The following is a 15,666-nucleotide window of genomic DNA, read 5'->3' as shown; positions in this document are numbered from 1 at the left end:
TTAGGGTGACATTCCTTTTTGTGGAAAACTGCTTTCCAACAAGTAGCATGTTAGATACAAAATACTCAACTGGCCAGGATGCTGAATGGATCCAGTATGGCATTTCTTACACCCTCTTACTTCTCCATTCAACTGCTCTTCTTTCTTCCAGGTAATGAGAAAAGGGGTGATAGTGACACCTGATAAGACTTTGGTAAGGCAGCATGTTTGGGGAGTGTAACTGTAAAGTGCTGAATAAATCTAAGCTCTGTGATAGCACAGAACTAGTTCTCAGAAGGTGTGCAGTACTATTTGTGTGGAGTGAGTTTCTGCTAAGTGTGTTATGAAACCCCTGTCCCCATCCCCACAGTAGGACACTGACTTTCCTTGGTTTAGAATCAGGAAGTTCACAATAATAGCTCTATCCAAAGGGGTACAAATCACCTTCTTCTCCTCTTCTATAAGTCCTAAGGAGGTAAAGAAAGTGAAGTATTTGGGGAGAAGTGGAAGAATCCCAAGGCCCCACTGCCTGGAAACCTTTCTTTGTTGACAATTTAAATGTTCAGTGTATTATGACTCCTCATGGCAAACACTATGCTGTGAGTAAAATAATTTTGAAAATTCCTGGGCTATAATCTTTATAAAGAAAAGAAAGACATGCCCAAAACTGTATCAGAGTGAGGGGTAAATCAAAAATATTTCCTCCATAGGTGCCTTGCAAGAACAAATAGGTAGGGAGCAGGTCTCCCTCATTAAAATGGCATTCCCCTGTCCACCACCCCACCCCATCCCCCCCCAAAAAAGCAAAGCAACACAGGGTGTGTTCAGCCAAACAATACACTCACACACCCGAGACAAACTTGTATAGAGCCTTGCTGACTCTCCTAGCCTTCTATTCTAATCTCTTCCTCAATCTTTGTTACACAGCTCTCTCCTTGTGCCCCCCATATACACCATCACACCACCAATAATGAGCCACAGACCTCCCTGTTTGCTTCCTTTTAATGAAGGGTCCCACCATGCTGTGGGAACCCAACCAAACCTGGCATGCCCCTGAAGATATAGTGGAAGGCCTGGAGGGGGAGGGGAAATCTTAGGACAGCCCCATCCCTTTAACACGGAAACCCATCATGAACACTGGTTGGGGGAGGGAATTTCATAATGCCCTCTTAGTGTCATCATACCTGCCCCACTTGAAAACAAAAACAAAAAAACACACAAAACTGGCTACACAGCACCCCACTCTTAGCAGCAATTGGGGGGAGGTGCTCCCTGTGGGAGGCATGGCCTCAAAGCAGCCTATCCCCCTTTCCTTCCCTTCCCTTTGGTTTACTCCTGGCAACACTACACTGTGCATCCTACTATTTCCTCCAACTCCTAAACCAACCTGCTCAAGTCCCCCATCACCTACTCTGCCCCTCTCGTCTCTGTCCCTGCCTGTGTCAATAATCCTGCAAGTGGGGGAGCAGCAGCCCACATCTCTCCTCGCAGCAAGGGGCCCCAGGTGGGCCCTCTCCTCACACAGCTGCCCCTTTTTCCTTGAGGTCAGGGGCTGAGCGCTGCCGTCTCATTCGAGGAGGTGTGGTATAGGGAGGATAACGGGGACCAGAGGGCCGCTGAGCTGGGTAAGGCTGAAGCTGCTGGGGATAATAATTGTGCTTCTTGGGTTGAAACTGTTGGGATTCAGGTTGGCTGGGACCCCCACCCCGGGGGCGGCCCCCTCCATCCAGGGAGTTCCTCCGGGGCCTGTGAGGCCTTCGAGGACTGGGGAGCCGTCTAGGAGCAGGGGCTGATACAAGAGTACCCTCATCAGGGGGTTGGGGTATGGCCAAAGCCTCCCCACTTTCCCCGACCCCAGGCCATGACTCCCGGTGCTGGGGGTTGCTCTTGAAGGGAAATCGCAACTTGCAATCATGGGGTGGAACAAATCGGGCAGGGGGCCTTCGAAGCCCCCCACCTCGGCCTCCAGCAAGACCTTGTAGCCCCTGTAGACGCTGCTGTTCCTGCTTGAGCCACCTAAGCCGGCCACGTCGGAAGGCGGGGTCCTCTTCCATCAACCTGGACACCCGCTCCCAGCTTGAGGGGGGAGGGGATGGGGGCTGGACAGTGGGGGTGACAGCCCCAGCGGCTGCCTCTTCTGGACCTTCTATCCCTTCTGAGCCTGCCCAGGTCACCTCCACATCCTCTTCATCCCCATTATCCTGTGAAAAGAAGGGAGAGAAAAGTGAAAGGGCAAGATGGGTGGGAAATGGGGATAACTGGGTCTTGGAAGACAGAGAAGAGGGAGAAAAAAACCCAGGGAAAAGAATGGCTCATTCATTCAGCATTTATTCAGTGCCAACAGTTATTTGTTGTGCCTCTAAGCAAGACACTTAACCACTAAGCCTTCATTTCCTCATATGCAAGACAGAAACTATACTAAATAGTAATGCTACCTATCACTTTAAAGAGTTATCATTCCAGTCATAGAATTTAAAGCTGGAAGAGATCATTAGTCCAACACCACCTCCTCCCTTTTGCAAAAGAAACTGAATCTTAGGAGATGAAGTGACTTGGCCAATGTCACAAGCTTGTGCACTTTCCACCCTACCGTGACGCTGTGAGGACAGCATTTCATGAACTGTATTGAAAGGGTCCCTTCCAATCACTTCTCACTACACAGAACCAACTTTATCAGGGGTCTTACAAAGAACAAATGTAAGGACCAAGTGCCAAAGAGAGGAAGAATCCAGTGATGGAAGGGATGGCTAGGTGGGGATGGGTAGGAAGGGAAGTTTTAAGAACAAAGGTTCCTCAGGGGTGGGAGGAGGATGGAGAAGTGAACAAAAGCCAGGCACACGCACGCCTGGGTCCAGAGATGCCAGCCTGCCTCACCTGCGTGAGGGGGATGACTCTTTCCATCCTCAGCATTCGATCCCTCAGTGCCCGAAGCTCCCTGTCCTTGGTGCTGTTCTGAAGCTTCACCTCTTGTAGGATTCCAGTCAGCTTGTCAATGTGCGCTCGGAGATCCTCCACCTCAGCCCCTCGTGCTCCCTCCTCAGTAGACCCTCCTCCTCCACTTCCCTCTTCTTCCCCTACTGTATCCCAAACATCTCTTGCCACAGCCCGCCAGGCATCCCCGGGCCCTTCAGCTTTGCCATAGGTACGGCACAGCTCCTTCATCTTGAGGGCAGCCAGTGCCTCGATCTCTGCCCTCCCATGTCGGAAGTCAGCCAGTGCCACCTCGTAACAGATTTCCTTCACTGCCTGCATCTTCAGGTCTGCCATTGTGGCCCAGCGGGGGTCCTTGCCCTGCAGCCGCCGCCGCTGGGGAATCTGATAGACTCTCCGTGGGGCCCGGCGCTTACCACTACTTGGCAAGCCACAGCGCTTGACGATGGACTGGACTGTGGTAGGTGGAAGCTGCTCCCGCAGTGACGATATCAGCCTCCAGCTCTCCTCACAAGAGCGTTTGTCTGAGTCATCCCCGCTGTCTGAGTCTGCATACTGGGGTCACAGAAAGGCTTGGAGGGTTAGGGTTTATAATACACCCTGGGCCTACTGGTCCCAGTACGTCATAGGAGAGCTAAGACAAGGATGGTAGCAAGCATACAGCGGTTGTTCAGTTAACTGGGGTACAGTAGAAAGAATACTAGGTAGGAAGTGAGAAGACACAGATTGTCTTCCTGGCTCTGCCACTAATTAAATGTATGATTTCAGGCAAATTATTTCCCTTTTCTGGTCCTCCATTTCCTCATCTGTAAAATGAGGGGTAGGACAGGATCTCAGACGTCCCTTCTGGCTCTAACAAACATTTTGTAACAAACTCTATTTTTCTACTCTCATTTTTTCCCCTATCCCACTATTAGCTTTATTTACTCCTATTAGATCCCTGAAATTCTCTCCTCACCCTATAATTCCAACTTCTCATCCCCACTATTTCTACTGCAGTGACAATCCTTTTGCCTACCCTCAAAGAAACCATATTCTGCCTAATCCTACTGTTGCTCAAAACTCTATCACTGGTCATGAGATCAACCTCGTCATCACCACTAGGGGCCACCTTCTCTGCCAACCTCCCCACTCTTCCAGCTCCCCTGTCCCACTCACCAGTCGATGCTGCTCTAACAGAAGATCAGCCTCTTCTTTCTCCTTCCGGTACTGATTCTCTAGATCCTGTAGCCTGAAGTGATGGAGAGAAAGACAAAGCTCAGGACCAAGTGGGGTTAAGGAGGCTTGCACGTGGGAGAGCAATATTAGGGGCTGAAAAGGGAGTCAGATGTCTGGATCCCCTAATAAAGGAATGGTATCACAGAGATATCCAGAAACACTCCTCCCTCTTCTACTGCCCCACCCCCCAAAGGCACCTCTTCTCCATCTCCAGCTTGATATCAATGCCTTGCTGTTCTAGCAGTTCTTTTTGGGCAAAGTTCCAATCCACAGGTTCAGCAGGTGGCCCTGGGGGCGGAGGGACCCCACGCTCTCGTTCTAGTCGCGCCTGCTCAGGGTGATTGAAGCGGAAGACATGGTTCTTGCCCAGGACAATTCGGTTCCCTGGAGATGGGGGAAGGAAAGAAGAGAAGGTAAATAATCTTTCGCCATACATTTCTCTGCCCACAATACATCTTTACCCATAGCAGAGATCTACTGGCATCCAAAAAGTGTGCTAGAATTTTCCCAAGAGATAGCAAGGAGCCATAGCACCCTCTCTCCCTTCCATCCCAAGTTAGACTAGAGCTTCTATGTAGTCAAAAAAAAAAAAAAAAGCAAAGAAAAAATCCCAATTATCCTTCCCTTCCCTTTACCCAGTTACAAAGAGCTTCACCACAGCCTGATCCTATTAGCTATTCTAAGGACCAAAAAACAGTGAAGCAAGAGGAAGTTAACAGACTCTGACTCCACTTTCCTGTTCCCTTGGAACAGAAAGAGTAAAAGTGATTTAAACTTGAATGCCTGATCCTCGCTCCTATATCCCTATATCTGTTCAACCTATCTTAAGTTCCTTTCCCTTGACTACTCCCTTGTACATTTTTGGCAAAGTATATAATGTTTCCCATGCCATCTAACATTGTGGATAAGAGAAGCAAGAGGAAGAAAACAGTCAGTTAATAAATATTAACCTCCTACTAAGTGCAGGGCATTGTGTTTTTTAAGCACTGGGGTACAAAACAAGGCAAAAGACAGCTCCTGCCCTCCAAATCTAATAGGGGAGAATATGTAAACAAATATGTATGAACAAACCATATACAGGATAAATAGCAAATAATTAAAAGAAGGAAGGCACTAGAATTAAGAGGGACTGGGAAAGCTTCCTGTAGAAGAAGGGTTTTTAGTGGGAACTCAAGGGAAGCCAGGGGGCAGAGATGAGGAGGGAGAGCACTGCAGGCATACAGAACAGCCAGAGAAAGTGCCTGGAGCTGAGAGATAGATTTTCTTGTTCATGGAAGAGTCAGGAAGCCAACGTCACAGGATCAGAGTATGTGAAAGGAAGGAAGATATGTGAAGTCTGGAAAGATGTGGGAGGGAGGAAAAGAAAACATTATGAAGTTATGAAGGGTTTTTAAGGTCAAACAGAGGATTATATATTTTATTTCTAAGACGATGAACAGCCACTGAAATTTATTATGAGCTTAAAACATGGTTGGACCAGCACTTTATAAATAAAAAAATCACTTTGGTGGCTTAATGGGAGATGAGGTGGGGAGAAACTGATGGCAGGCAAACCTACCAACAGACTCCTACAACAGTCCAGGTATGAGGTGATGAGAGCCTGTACTAGGGAGGTGACAATATCAGAAAGGGGCTGTACTTAAGAGATGTTGCAAAGGTGAAATCAACAGACTGGGGGAGAGTAAGAGATAGTGAGGAGTATTGTGTGACACCCACATTGTGAGGCTGGGGGACTGGAAGGATGGTGATACCCTCAACAGTAATAGTGAAATAAAGAAGAGGGGAGGATTTGGGGGAAAGATAATATGTTGCACATGTTGAGTTTAAGATGTCTTACTGGACATCTACTTTGAGATGTCTGAATGGCAACTGAAGATGTGAGACTGGAGGTCAGGAAAGAGATTAGGACTGGATAAACAGATTTGAGAATAATCAGTGTGGAGATGACAACTGAGCTGATGGGAGCTGGTCACCAAGTAAAATAGTATAGAGGTAGAAGAGAAGAAGACTCAGGACAGAAGCTGTGGGGCAGAAATGGTTATTCAGTGTGACTTGGATGAGGACCCAGGAAAGAAGAATGAGAAAAAGCAATTAGATACGTAGGAGGAGAACCAGGAGAAAAAGAAGTCCCAAAAAACTAGAGATAAGAGAGCATCAAGAAGAGGGTAAGTGACAGTCAAAGGTTGAAGAAGGATGGACACTGAGAAAAGATCACTATTTTGGCAATTAATAGATCCCTGGTAGCATGCAGTTTCAGTTAAATAACATGGCTGGAAACCGGATCGCAGGGAGTTAAAAAAAAGGCGGAGAGATACCTATTATAAACAACTTTTTCGAGGAGTTTAGCTACAAAGGGTAGAAGAGATACAGAATGATAATTAGTGGGGATGGAAGATTAGGTTAGAGTTTTATGAGAATGGAGGAGACATGGGCATGTTTGTAGACAGCAAAGAAGGAGCCAGTAGACAGGAAGCTTTTAGTTTTTTCTAAAAGATCCTAAAACTGCCTTAGAACCCAATTTAATGGGGTCCAGGAACAATTCAAATGGAGCAACTAGATGCAATCCATACATGGTACAGACTGTTCTCTGAGACCAAAGCCCACAGTCCAGAGCTGCAAACTGTCCAGGGCACATGTGTTTTTCTAATGAGTCTCCTTGTCAGAGTTAACAGCGTCATCTCAGCTAATTTGTTTAAATGGGAAATATGCTGTAGGGGTTTGGAAGCTATAGTTGTGAGCAACAGACATACAGCTTCCCCACACCAGGGTTACCCCTAGGATCCTGAAAGTGAATTGTAGCATCATGGCTGCCCACCTTATGGAACCCCGAACCTGATGGCATGAATGTAAAGTGGGTGAATGAAATAGCCTGGAGAGAGAGAAGGGGATGGGGTGCTACTCCCATACTACATAAGGATTGGTTAAAGAGAATGAGATAAACTTAAAAGGGCCATAACAACTGTTTTCAAGTAATTTAAATATCACATGGAAGATGGGCTACATTTCTTTTACTGGATCCCAGGTAAAAGAACTAGAAGCCATGGGTGGAAGTTGCAGAGTGGCAGAAAAACAATGAATTCTAACTACTCCAAAGTGAAATGGGTTGCCTCAGGAGTTCCTTCTCATTAGAGGTTCTCAGAGTCCTTTCTAACTCTCAGATTCTATGATTTTATTTCCATGCCTCTGATCTCGGTCTCCATCATACATACTCCAAACCCACCCAACACCAGAAACCCCACCCTGGAGGCCCTTCTACCTGATCTTAGCACCAGTGGTTGGGTCACAGGGTTCCCATTTACATATGTCTCAGCTCCCTCACAGGGCTCCAGAGTCACCACAACTGGGAAGAAAAAAGAGAGTTAAATATTGGGGAAAACTTGGGGATATGGGGGGGGGGTAGCTATGGAATTGTAAATTGTAACTGCCCTGCTTACAGATCCACCCTCCTCCCAGCTCCCCAGAACCCCAAACCACTTATGCCAACCTTCGAGCATACTTACTCACACCAACATGCACGCATGCACACACAGACACTCACACACACTCTCTCTCTCAATGCCCCTCCCCCTACCTGTGGGGGATGGAATGGCCCCGCTGGTGGCAGCACAAGGAGGGAAGAGTAAAGGAGTGGTTAGTCCTAATTCAATTGCCTTTGCTGTGGACCTCCTCACCCACCACCACTATCACTGTCTGAAAAGCCTGGAAGTCCCAGGAGACAATTCTAGTCAGTCACTTTGACCTCTAGTCGTCCCCCTGCTTCCTCCCCGTTCCCACTGCCATTGCTGACACAGTCCTACCTAGATGATAACAGGCTCCTAGCTTTCTCCCTACTATAATTCATCCTCCAAAGGGTTGCCTGACTAATCTTCATCATCTACAACTTCCACCAGATAATTTCCCTGATCAATAGCCTTCATAGAATCCCAACTCTTCTTAGAATAAAGTCCAAAGCCTTAGGCCTGGCTCTCATATAACTCCTACCAGTTATCTCCCCTACTCTTCTCTAGTTAGATCCAGCTTCTCCCTTGTTTCCCACAGACATCATGCTCAGCTCTTCTGTGCAGTCTGCTCAGGATTCTCTCCACTCCCTCCTAAAATGCTTTCTTCCCATTCTCTTTGTCCTTCCTGGATTAGTCTAAGGTGGCGTAGTAGATAAAGTCCTCAGAGTTCTGGGTATTTAATGGGGATGAGCCTAGGGACTGTTGATAGAGAACAGGTGCAGAGTATAATTTTTAAAGTAGGGGCAGGAATCTGGTGAGAGGGGGTGAAAGAGAGAGTTAGTTTATGGAGGGGTTCAGGGAAAGGGAGATCTGGAAAAAGCTGGCCTGAGCTGAATCCTGAGAAAGTCCTGTTGTTATAGGGGAAGGAAAAGAGAAATTCCTGATGTGTATTGGGGGGGGGGACCCGGAAGATAAGGTTCCCTCTAAGAGATATGGCCTGAGTTGAAGGCTTAGGGAACTGACAACGTGGGGAAAGAAGTAGAATCATTTAATCCCATGTTCCAAGATGAGGGACATCTGGGCTATCTGGGTCCTAGGTAACTCCAAGGCATGGGGTTGGCTTAGAAGATGTCCAGTGTTGGGACTGCAATGTGGTGTAGTGGAAAGAAAATGGATTCAAAGAAGTCAGAAAGACCTGGGTTTGAAGCTGGTGCTAACTACTTTATCTCTGTAATCCAAGGTCTCCTCTCTATAAATGCAGAGGTTATTTAGACCAAAGGACTCAAACTTTCCTGGGCCACATGCAGCCTTCAAAACTCCAGAGTGAGGCCTGAACCAGATTAAAATGTAACTGGGAAATATTTTGCAAAATAAAGTAAAACACAATACAACAGATAATGTGAATTTGTGGTTTTCTATGTCAGATCTGTTTGTATTTGAACTGGACACCACCAGGATGACAGTGCTAAGACTTTTCCAGATCGAAATCTTTTTCTGAATTCCTCTACTACCTACCCATACCACTCAATTCAGTCCTTAGACATAACCTTGCACTATTACGGACCTATTTTTCATGCATCTGTATTCTGCTCCCAGGCCATACTTGTATCTCTCTCTCCTGCCAGAGTGTGTCAGCACCAAGCTGGACAAATATTTAACAGAAACTCAGCAAGTATCTTGTTAACTTCAACCTCACAGCTGCCTGAAGAGATCTGAACTGAGTCGGAACAAACCACATTAACCTGCCGAGGTGACCAAGTGTGACTAATTCCGAGGCTGACTGTGAAGCATCATGCTTCAGGTGGCTGGAGATGCAGAGTGAGGCAAACACATTTTCAGACGTGGTTACTGTGGTGATATGTTTGGCTCAACTGTACTTATTACAAGGCAGAAATTTATTGGGGTGGGAGGGGCAGAAAAATCACCAGAAAGAGGTGATGACTTAAAAAAAAGGAAAGCACCAATAAAACATTAAAAAGAATTATCTGCTGAACCCAAGCATGAATTTTATAAAATGAACTATGATCCAAAACAATCATGGGGGGAAGAAAAGAAAAGCCAAAACCTCAACCTCAGTGACCACAAGTGTTCCTCCTCTCCCAACCCAAGGGCAGGAAACGGGTATCTTGCGGTCACAGCACATGAGGCCCCCCTCCCCGCCCCATGCCCTGCTCTCCTCTTCCAGTTCAGCTGCTGTTCACTTAACGGGGCCTGACCACATGTGGATCCATTGTTTTCCCAAAGCTATTTGACTGGTTTTATCAACAAAATACTATCTGAACCAAAATAACCTTTTGCTTAATTTGAGTGCTTAGATGGTACAGGACCCCTGGGCCTACCACGCCCTAGAGCCTGTTTCTCCAAAGAACAGGCTGACAAGCCTCTCTGAAGACTCTGGAGTTCATGCTCATCAGGTCTACAGTTCCCCAAAGTCCTCACCGCTTACAGCTACTCCAAGACTAAAATTCCCAAAAGTCTTTGCTTAAAAAGACAAGCAGAAGCAACTTCTGCTAAAACAAACACATATTCCCCAAATATGCCTTGACGCTGCTCCTGCCTGCTGAGGAACCCGAGGAAGTAAGGATGGTCCGTCCTCTTCACCCAGTCCCTGTCCTCTCTACCCCACTCCATTCTCCAACATTTCCCTGGGTAATACTGCCCCAATCTATTCACAACATTATTATTCATAGACGTAGGGATGGCAGAGTTAGAAAGTAACTTAGAGATCACCTAGTCCAGCTCTCTAATTTTACAGATGCTCAAAGTAGCACACAGGGTGGCAGCAGACCTGGTATTACCTGCTAGGTGTGTTTTGATTTGCAATGACCTTTATATTCTGATATACTGATGTACACCTTCCAAAGCATGCACCTTGTGTCTCCTTCCTGAGGCTACCCAAGGCCAGGAACTGTATCTCTCCATTAAACATTTCCCCCAACAGCACTGGTAAAAGGCTCTGTATTCACTGGGTGGTCAGTATATATGCCCAGCTTCCCTGCTCAGCCCCAGTTACCTTCTCCATCAGGCTGAGTGAGACTCCGAAACACACAGTGCTTCTCTAAGATGAACTGTCCAGTCAGTTTGATGTCCACATCTACCTGGCCTACTCTAAGGAGGGAAAGAGGGAGAAATGGTAGGTGGGTTATAGTGGTAGGGAAGAATCTGTGAAAATCCCAGGATCCTAGTTAGCTGAAAGTGAGACTTTCAGAAAAAAATGAAGTCCCTGGATTGGTACTAGAACCTAGGGTCATTCCAAGAGGTGAGGTCCCTACCTTTACCTATTCTCCCATCCCCAAACTCTCTACCTTTTTTTTTTTTTAACATTTCTATTCAAGTGAATTAGATTAAAATTAATGCGAAGAACAATCCTGTAAGGGTAAAGGAATTCCCAAGAAGAAATCATGAAACATAGGTGAAAAGGGAAATAGACTAGTCCTACCCCTTTGTCATGGTAATGGAGAGAACCTGGATTAATTTTATCCATATAAGCCTCAGGTGTAGAACCTGCCTCCTTTCTCCCCCATCCTTGGAGCTCCCAAAGCAATTAACCATGAGGGCACTTAGCTCAGGGGCACTGGGATAGGAACAGATATCTTAACATTTGATTGGATTTCTTCCTTAAGCCTAGATAACTATGGTCACAACCTCACAAACAGAGTAGAGAAGTGAGGTTACACATGGGCAAGGGAAGCAATTTTCCAGGTACTTGTAGAGTGCCTGAGGGTTTCTAAGGGCTTCATTTCCAAAGACAGGTGTTACCTTAAGTAGACCTCTTTCTCAGTGAGCAAAGACAAAGGAGAACACCAGTCTCACTTCTGCCAACCCAAAAGGTGGCTGACCCTGGAAGTTAACAAAAGGTCAACATATAAAGGATCACTGAGGAGAAAGGCTACCTGGTGATACCATCTTTAATGTGATACAGCAGACACTCTGACATCAGGGGATCTTCATTTAGGTTCACTAGATGAGGGGTCTGTAGGAAGGAAAGACACAAGTTATCAAGAGGAGAAGGGAACCAGTCATGGAATAAAAAGGGATAAAGGGAATGAGTAGAGATCTCAGGAGTCATGAAAGCAGTCACAAGAGAAAGATCAGAGAGAGCAAAGGGATGAGTGAATACAGACAGTTAATGTCAGAGATTGAAAGGGAAAAATCAGAACAGAAGACAGCCATGAAGCACACACAACGCAGTGGAACACAGTCACTTACTAGGCTGGAAGCCAGGATGCAAGACTGAAGCTGTGTCACCTGACTGCTAAAAGGAGGCAGGGGCGGGACCCCAGCTCCTTTTGTGGAGGCTGACCCCATTCTGCCCCATGTCCCCAAAGGTTCACCCTTCTATTACCACTAGGTAAGTGCCAAGAAAGGTTGATGTTACCACTGATACTAAGACTCCTACCTTAGCACCTTTTTCCTTCTCCACCTCTGGATCTGAAAAGATGGGGCTCTAGCTCTGCTTCCTCTTAGGAAATAGATTGGAAGCCCCCGCCCCTGCCTCAGAATTTACATAATTTATCATGCATCAAAACCTATGAGGAAAGGGACAACTCCCCTGCCCTCTAGAACCTCTGAATACTTAAACAGCCAGTCTTTTCCTGCCAGGACCTCACACAGGTCTAAGGCTTCAGCTTCCCTATACCCCCATTATTACCTGCCCATTAAAGGATGAGGCAAAGTGAGAATTTAGTCAGACCCTGGGGATCTGATCCCCAAGGACCGATTAATTAAGATCTTGCTGCCTTAACTCTCTACCTCCCTGATGTCTGAGACAGAACAGCATCCTGCAGGACAAGAGGTCCAGGTAACCAACTAGTATATAGCTATCAGATTTGTACTTCCTCCTCCCTTAATCCTTTTCATTTAATCACCATGAAACCCCAATTCAATCTTTGACAAATTTTCCCTCATCTAAGAGTCCTTCCTTTTACACTCTCAGAAACTTGGTTCTCTCCAAAAGACACAGCATTCCTGGCCATCCTCTGCAGTACCAGGTCCTCCTTTGCCCCTAACACAGCAGGCAAAGAGCATATTTTTCACACCTCAAAGCCTCTTCCAAATGCTCCCTCTGCTACCGACACTAAGCAGCCTCTCTTCTTTTGACGGTCATCCTGTTCTACTATCCTAATCTCTTGTTCTATGAGACAGCCTTTTCTTTCTCAAGGAATTCAGTAGCTGGCTTCCTCTCTATCAACCCCTGCCCTCACACTATGGGACTTCAAGATAAACCCTGATGTCCCTCAAACTGACTGGCCTCTTAGTTCAATTTTGCCATCAACCGAAACTGAGCTGTTTTCAGTAGTTTGGTCTTTGAATTTCCTTTTTTTTTGATCACCTCTCTTATCTTTCTATCTCTCCTTGGGCTTTATTCTTCTACAAAAGATTATAGTAATGGTCTGAGAGCCCGAAGGGATATCACTGCAACCTCCACCCTCTGTATTCTCCCAAATCATTATCACTTCCCTCCTTTCAGTCTTCATCCTATAGTTAATCAGTTAAAATTATACCCTTGTCTTGTATCCTGTAAAATCCCTAACCTGGATTACACAGTTTTAGAGCTGGAAGTGACCTTAGAGCCTATCTGGTTCAAATTTTACAGATAAGAAAGTGAGGTCCAGGGGTTAAGCAACTTGCCCAAGGTCACACAACCACTAAGGAGCAGGGCCAGGGAGGTTTGAACCAGGTCCTCTGACTGCAAATTCAGCATTCTCTTCCCTGTACCGTACTGCTGCTCTGCTCCTGCTCCCCCAGCGCTGAATACCCCAGTGAAGAAAGTTACACCACTACACTGACCGAATCTATTACCAAGTTAAGCAGATACAGAACAATACACTATGTGTATTACAATGACCATGTGGAAGAACACCAGGCCTCCCTCATCCCTTTTACAAATATTAGGAAAGCTGTTTTCTCAATACCCTAGCCCAAAGTCTTTGGATTACTCAACAGAATGAGAAACCCTTATCAAGTTGTGCTATCAGTTCTGAAACAAGGCCCTGCAGTGAAATATTCTTATATCATTCTTTTTGAGGCCTAGTTTCTAAAAGCAGAGGCCCAGTTCAGACCAGAGAAGACTATTCTCCAAATGATTAGAATAATATTTTGATTACTTCAGTTAAAAACCTCTTAATACCTCCTGAGTTCACCTCTGAAGAATCCTTAGGGGAAATGGTTAAAGAGGGAATGAATGGTTTTAGCAAAATAATTCTCCAGGGAATTCCAAAAGTTAAGGAACTACTGTTCTGTTTGATGAATCAAAACCATTCCTTGAACTTTCACCTGAGATCTTTCTACAGAACTGTGTCTTTGGGGGGATTATAAATTGCAACTCAAAGATGGCTTGTTTTATAGTGAGATGTACAAAAGTATTGGGAAAATCTGCCCCCTTTGGGATCCTTTTCTCTTTGAGCAGAGATGCTCAGAATTAGAATTAAATAAATCTGTCTCTGGCAGGCTTATGTCCCAAATGCAGAGTAATTAATTTGTTTCTCCACAACTACAATTAGTAAATTAAAACAACACTAAAAAAGAGAGGAACTTACATTATCTACAGGGACTAATTTTAGTCCCAAAGATTTCGCTCCTCTCAAAAAAAGAGAAGGGGAATTATACTAAAACAGAATGTTATATTCTCTCATACAGTTGTTTTTACAGATGAGTTTTATTTAGCTGTTTTTGTTACAAAGGAGGGTTCAGTGGGGAGTGATAGTATATCAAAACCACAGTGTGAAAACCAAAAAACATCAACAACTCTTTAAAAAGGGAGAAAAACACTTCCTTTCACTTGAGCCTATCATCCCTCAAACTATTTTCCTTTCTTTATCTCTTTTATCTTTCACAATCAAAGTCCTAGAAGTTCAATTATATCTCTTAATCTTCCCCTTACTTCTCAAACTCTTGCTTCTCTTCCGATCCCACCATGAAACTGAAACACACTCCCCTGAGAGCTAAATGGCTTCTCAGTTTTGAGCCTACTTTTCTGTAACTTCTGACACTGTCAACCACCCCCTCTCCTCTTCTAGTTCACCTTCCACCATCTTTTAGCCTTTGGTGCTTCACTCTCCAAACCTGACCTCTGGAGACTATTTCCAGGAGGAACGAAGTCACTCAGTGCTGAACCCCCAGGGATCATGCTTCTTCAGACTAGCCACCACGTTCCATCCTCTCACTCCTGAGTACCTCCCTCTCTCCCTTTCTACTTTTTGCTCACAATCTAGTGGAGGAGACAACATGCAAACATGTATGTACACACAAGCTATGACAGAATAAAAGGAAATAATCAACAAAGGAAAGGTAGTAGAATTAAAAGAAATCAGGAAAGGTTGCCTGTAGAAGGTGGGATTTTAGCTAGGATAAAAAGGAATATAGAAGGCAGAGATGAGGAGGAAGAGCATTTTAGGCAAGGGAGGATAGTCAAAATGCTTGGGATCAGGTGATGGAGCATCTTGTTCAAGTTTATAATCTCAGGCATCATTAACTGGTCCCTCTTCCTCCTCATTCCCAATATCATCAGCTGCCAAGTTTTGTGGCTAACACCTCCACAACACATCATCCCATGTAACACTTTCTTTATATTAACACAGCAACTATCTTAATTTTAGGCTTTCATTGTCCAGATGACTGCAATAGCCTCATGGTCTCCTTGCTTCTATTCTCTCCCCTCTCCAATTTACAAAGCCTTCCCCCAAACTTTCCAGGTGTCAGTGTCCTGTCCCTCCTCAAACTCCCTTGTTTTTATTAAACTGTATACATGATATAATTTCCCCCCAGGAAATTCCCTGAGGGCCAGAGCTGTCATTTTTATTGATCTATGATTAGCATTAAGGACAGAGCCTGACACATGGGAGATGTTAAATAAACGTTTGATAAACTGAATAATAACATCCGATGTCGTAACAGATTGAGATTATATATAACGTTGTTTTCACTTTATAACAGCAGTACCTATGTCTTATCTTATTCTTCTCTACAGTTTCAAAAGTAAACAGTTTTCCTTTGCATCTCAAGAACTGACCTTTCCACTTTACTTTGAACCACATTCTTGCCTAATAACTCACATTTCTAAAACACTCTTAAGATTTAAAAAGTACTTTCCTCACGA

General features: G+C 45.2%; 1 protein-coding gene across 3 annotated transcripts in view; it reads right to left on the bottom strand.

Moving 5' to 3' along the window:
* Nucleotides 1-965: 965 nt before the first annotated feature.
* The window catches only part of KIF1C (kinesin family member 1C), a 28,391-nt gene continuing 13,690 nt past the window's right edge, over nucleotides 966-15,666 (bottom strand). For all 3 annotated transcript variants that reach the window (XM_072641334.1, XM_072641332.1, XM_072641333.1), the window contains exons 17-23: nucleotides 11,462-11,541; nucleotides 10,582-10,676; nucleotides 7,385-7,468; nucleotides 4,326-4,512; nucleotides 4,069-4,141; nucleotides 2,854-3,465; nucleotides 966-2,180 (exon numbers count right to left, since the gene is read on the bottom strand). In XM_072641334.1, coding sequence (XP_072497435.1) covers nucleotides 1,497-2,180; nucleotides 2,854-3,465; nucleotides 4,069-4,141; nucleotides 4,326-4,512; nucleotides 7,385-7,468; nucleotides 10,582-10,676; nucleotides 11,462-11,541 — 1,815 coding nt within the window. In that variant the 3' untranslated portion in view covers nucleotides 966-1,496. The remainder of the gene's footprint in view (nucleotides 2,181-2,853; nucleotides 3,466-4,068; nucleotides 4,142-4,325; nucleotides 4,513-7,384; nucleotides 7,469-10,581; nucleotides 10,677-11,461; nucleotides 11,542-15,666) is intronic.

Source organism: Notamacropus eugenii, chromosome 2 (genome assembly GCF_028372415.1).
Source record: "Notamacropus eugenii isolate mMacEug1 chromosome 2, mMacEug1.pri_v2, whole genome shotgun sequence".
In the NCBI taxonomy this organism is placed as follows: domain Eukaryota; kingdom Metazoa; phylum Chordata; class Mammalia; order Diprotodontia; family Macropodidae; genus Notamacropus; species Notamacropus eugenii.
Note: the sequence above shows the minus strand (reverse complement) of the source record. Positions and strands in the feature narration are given on the sequence as shown.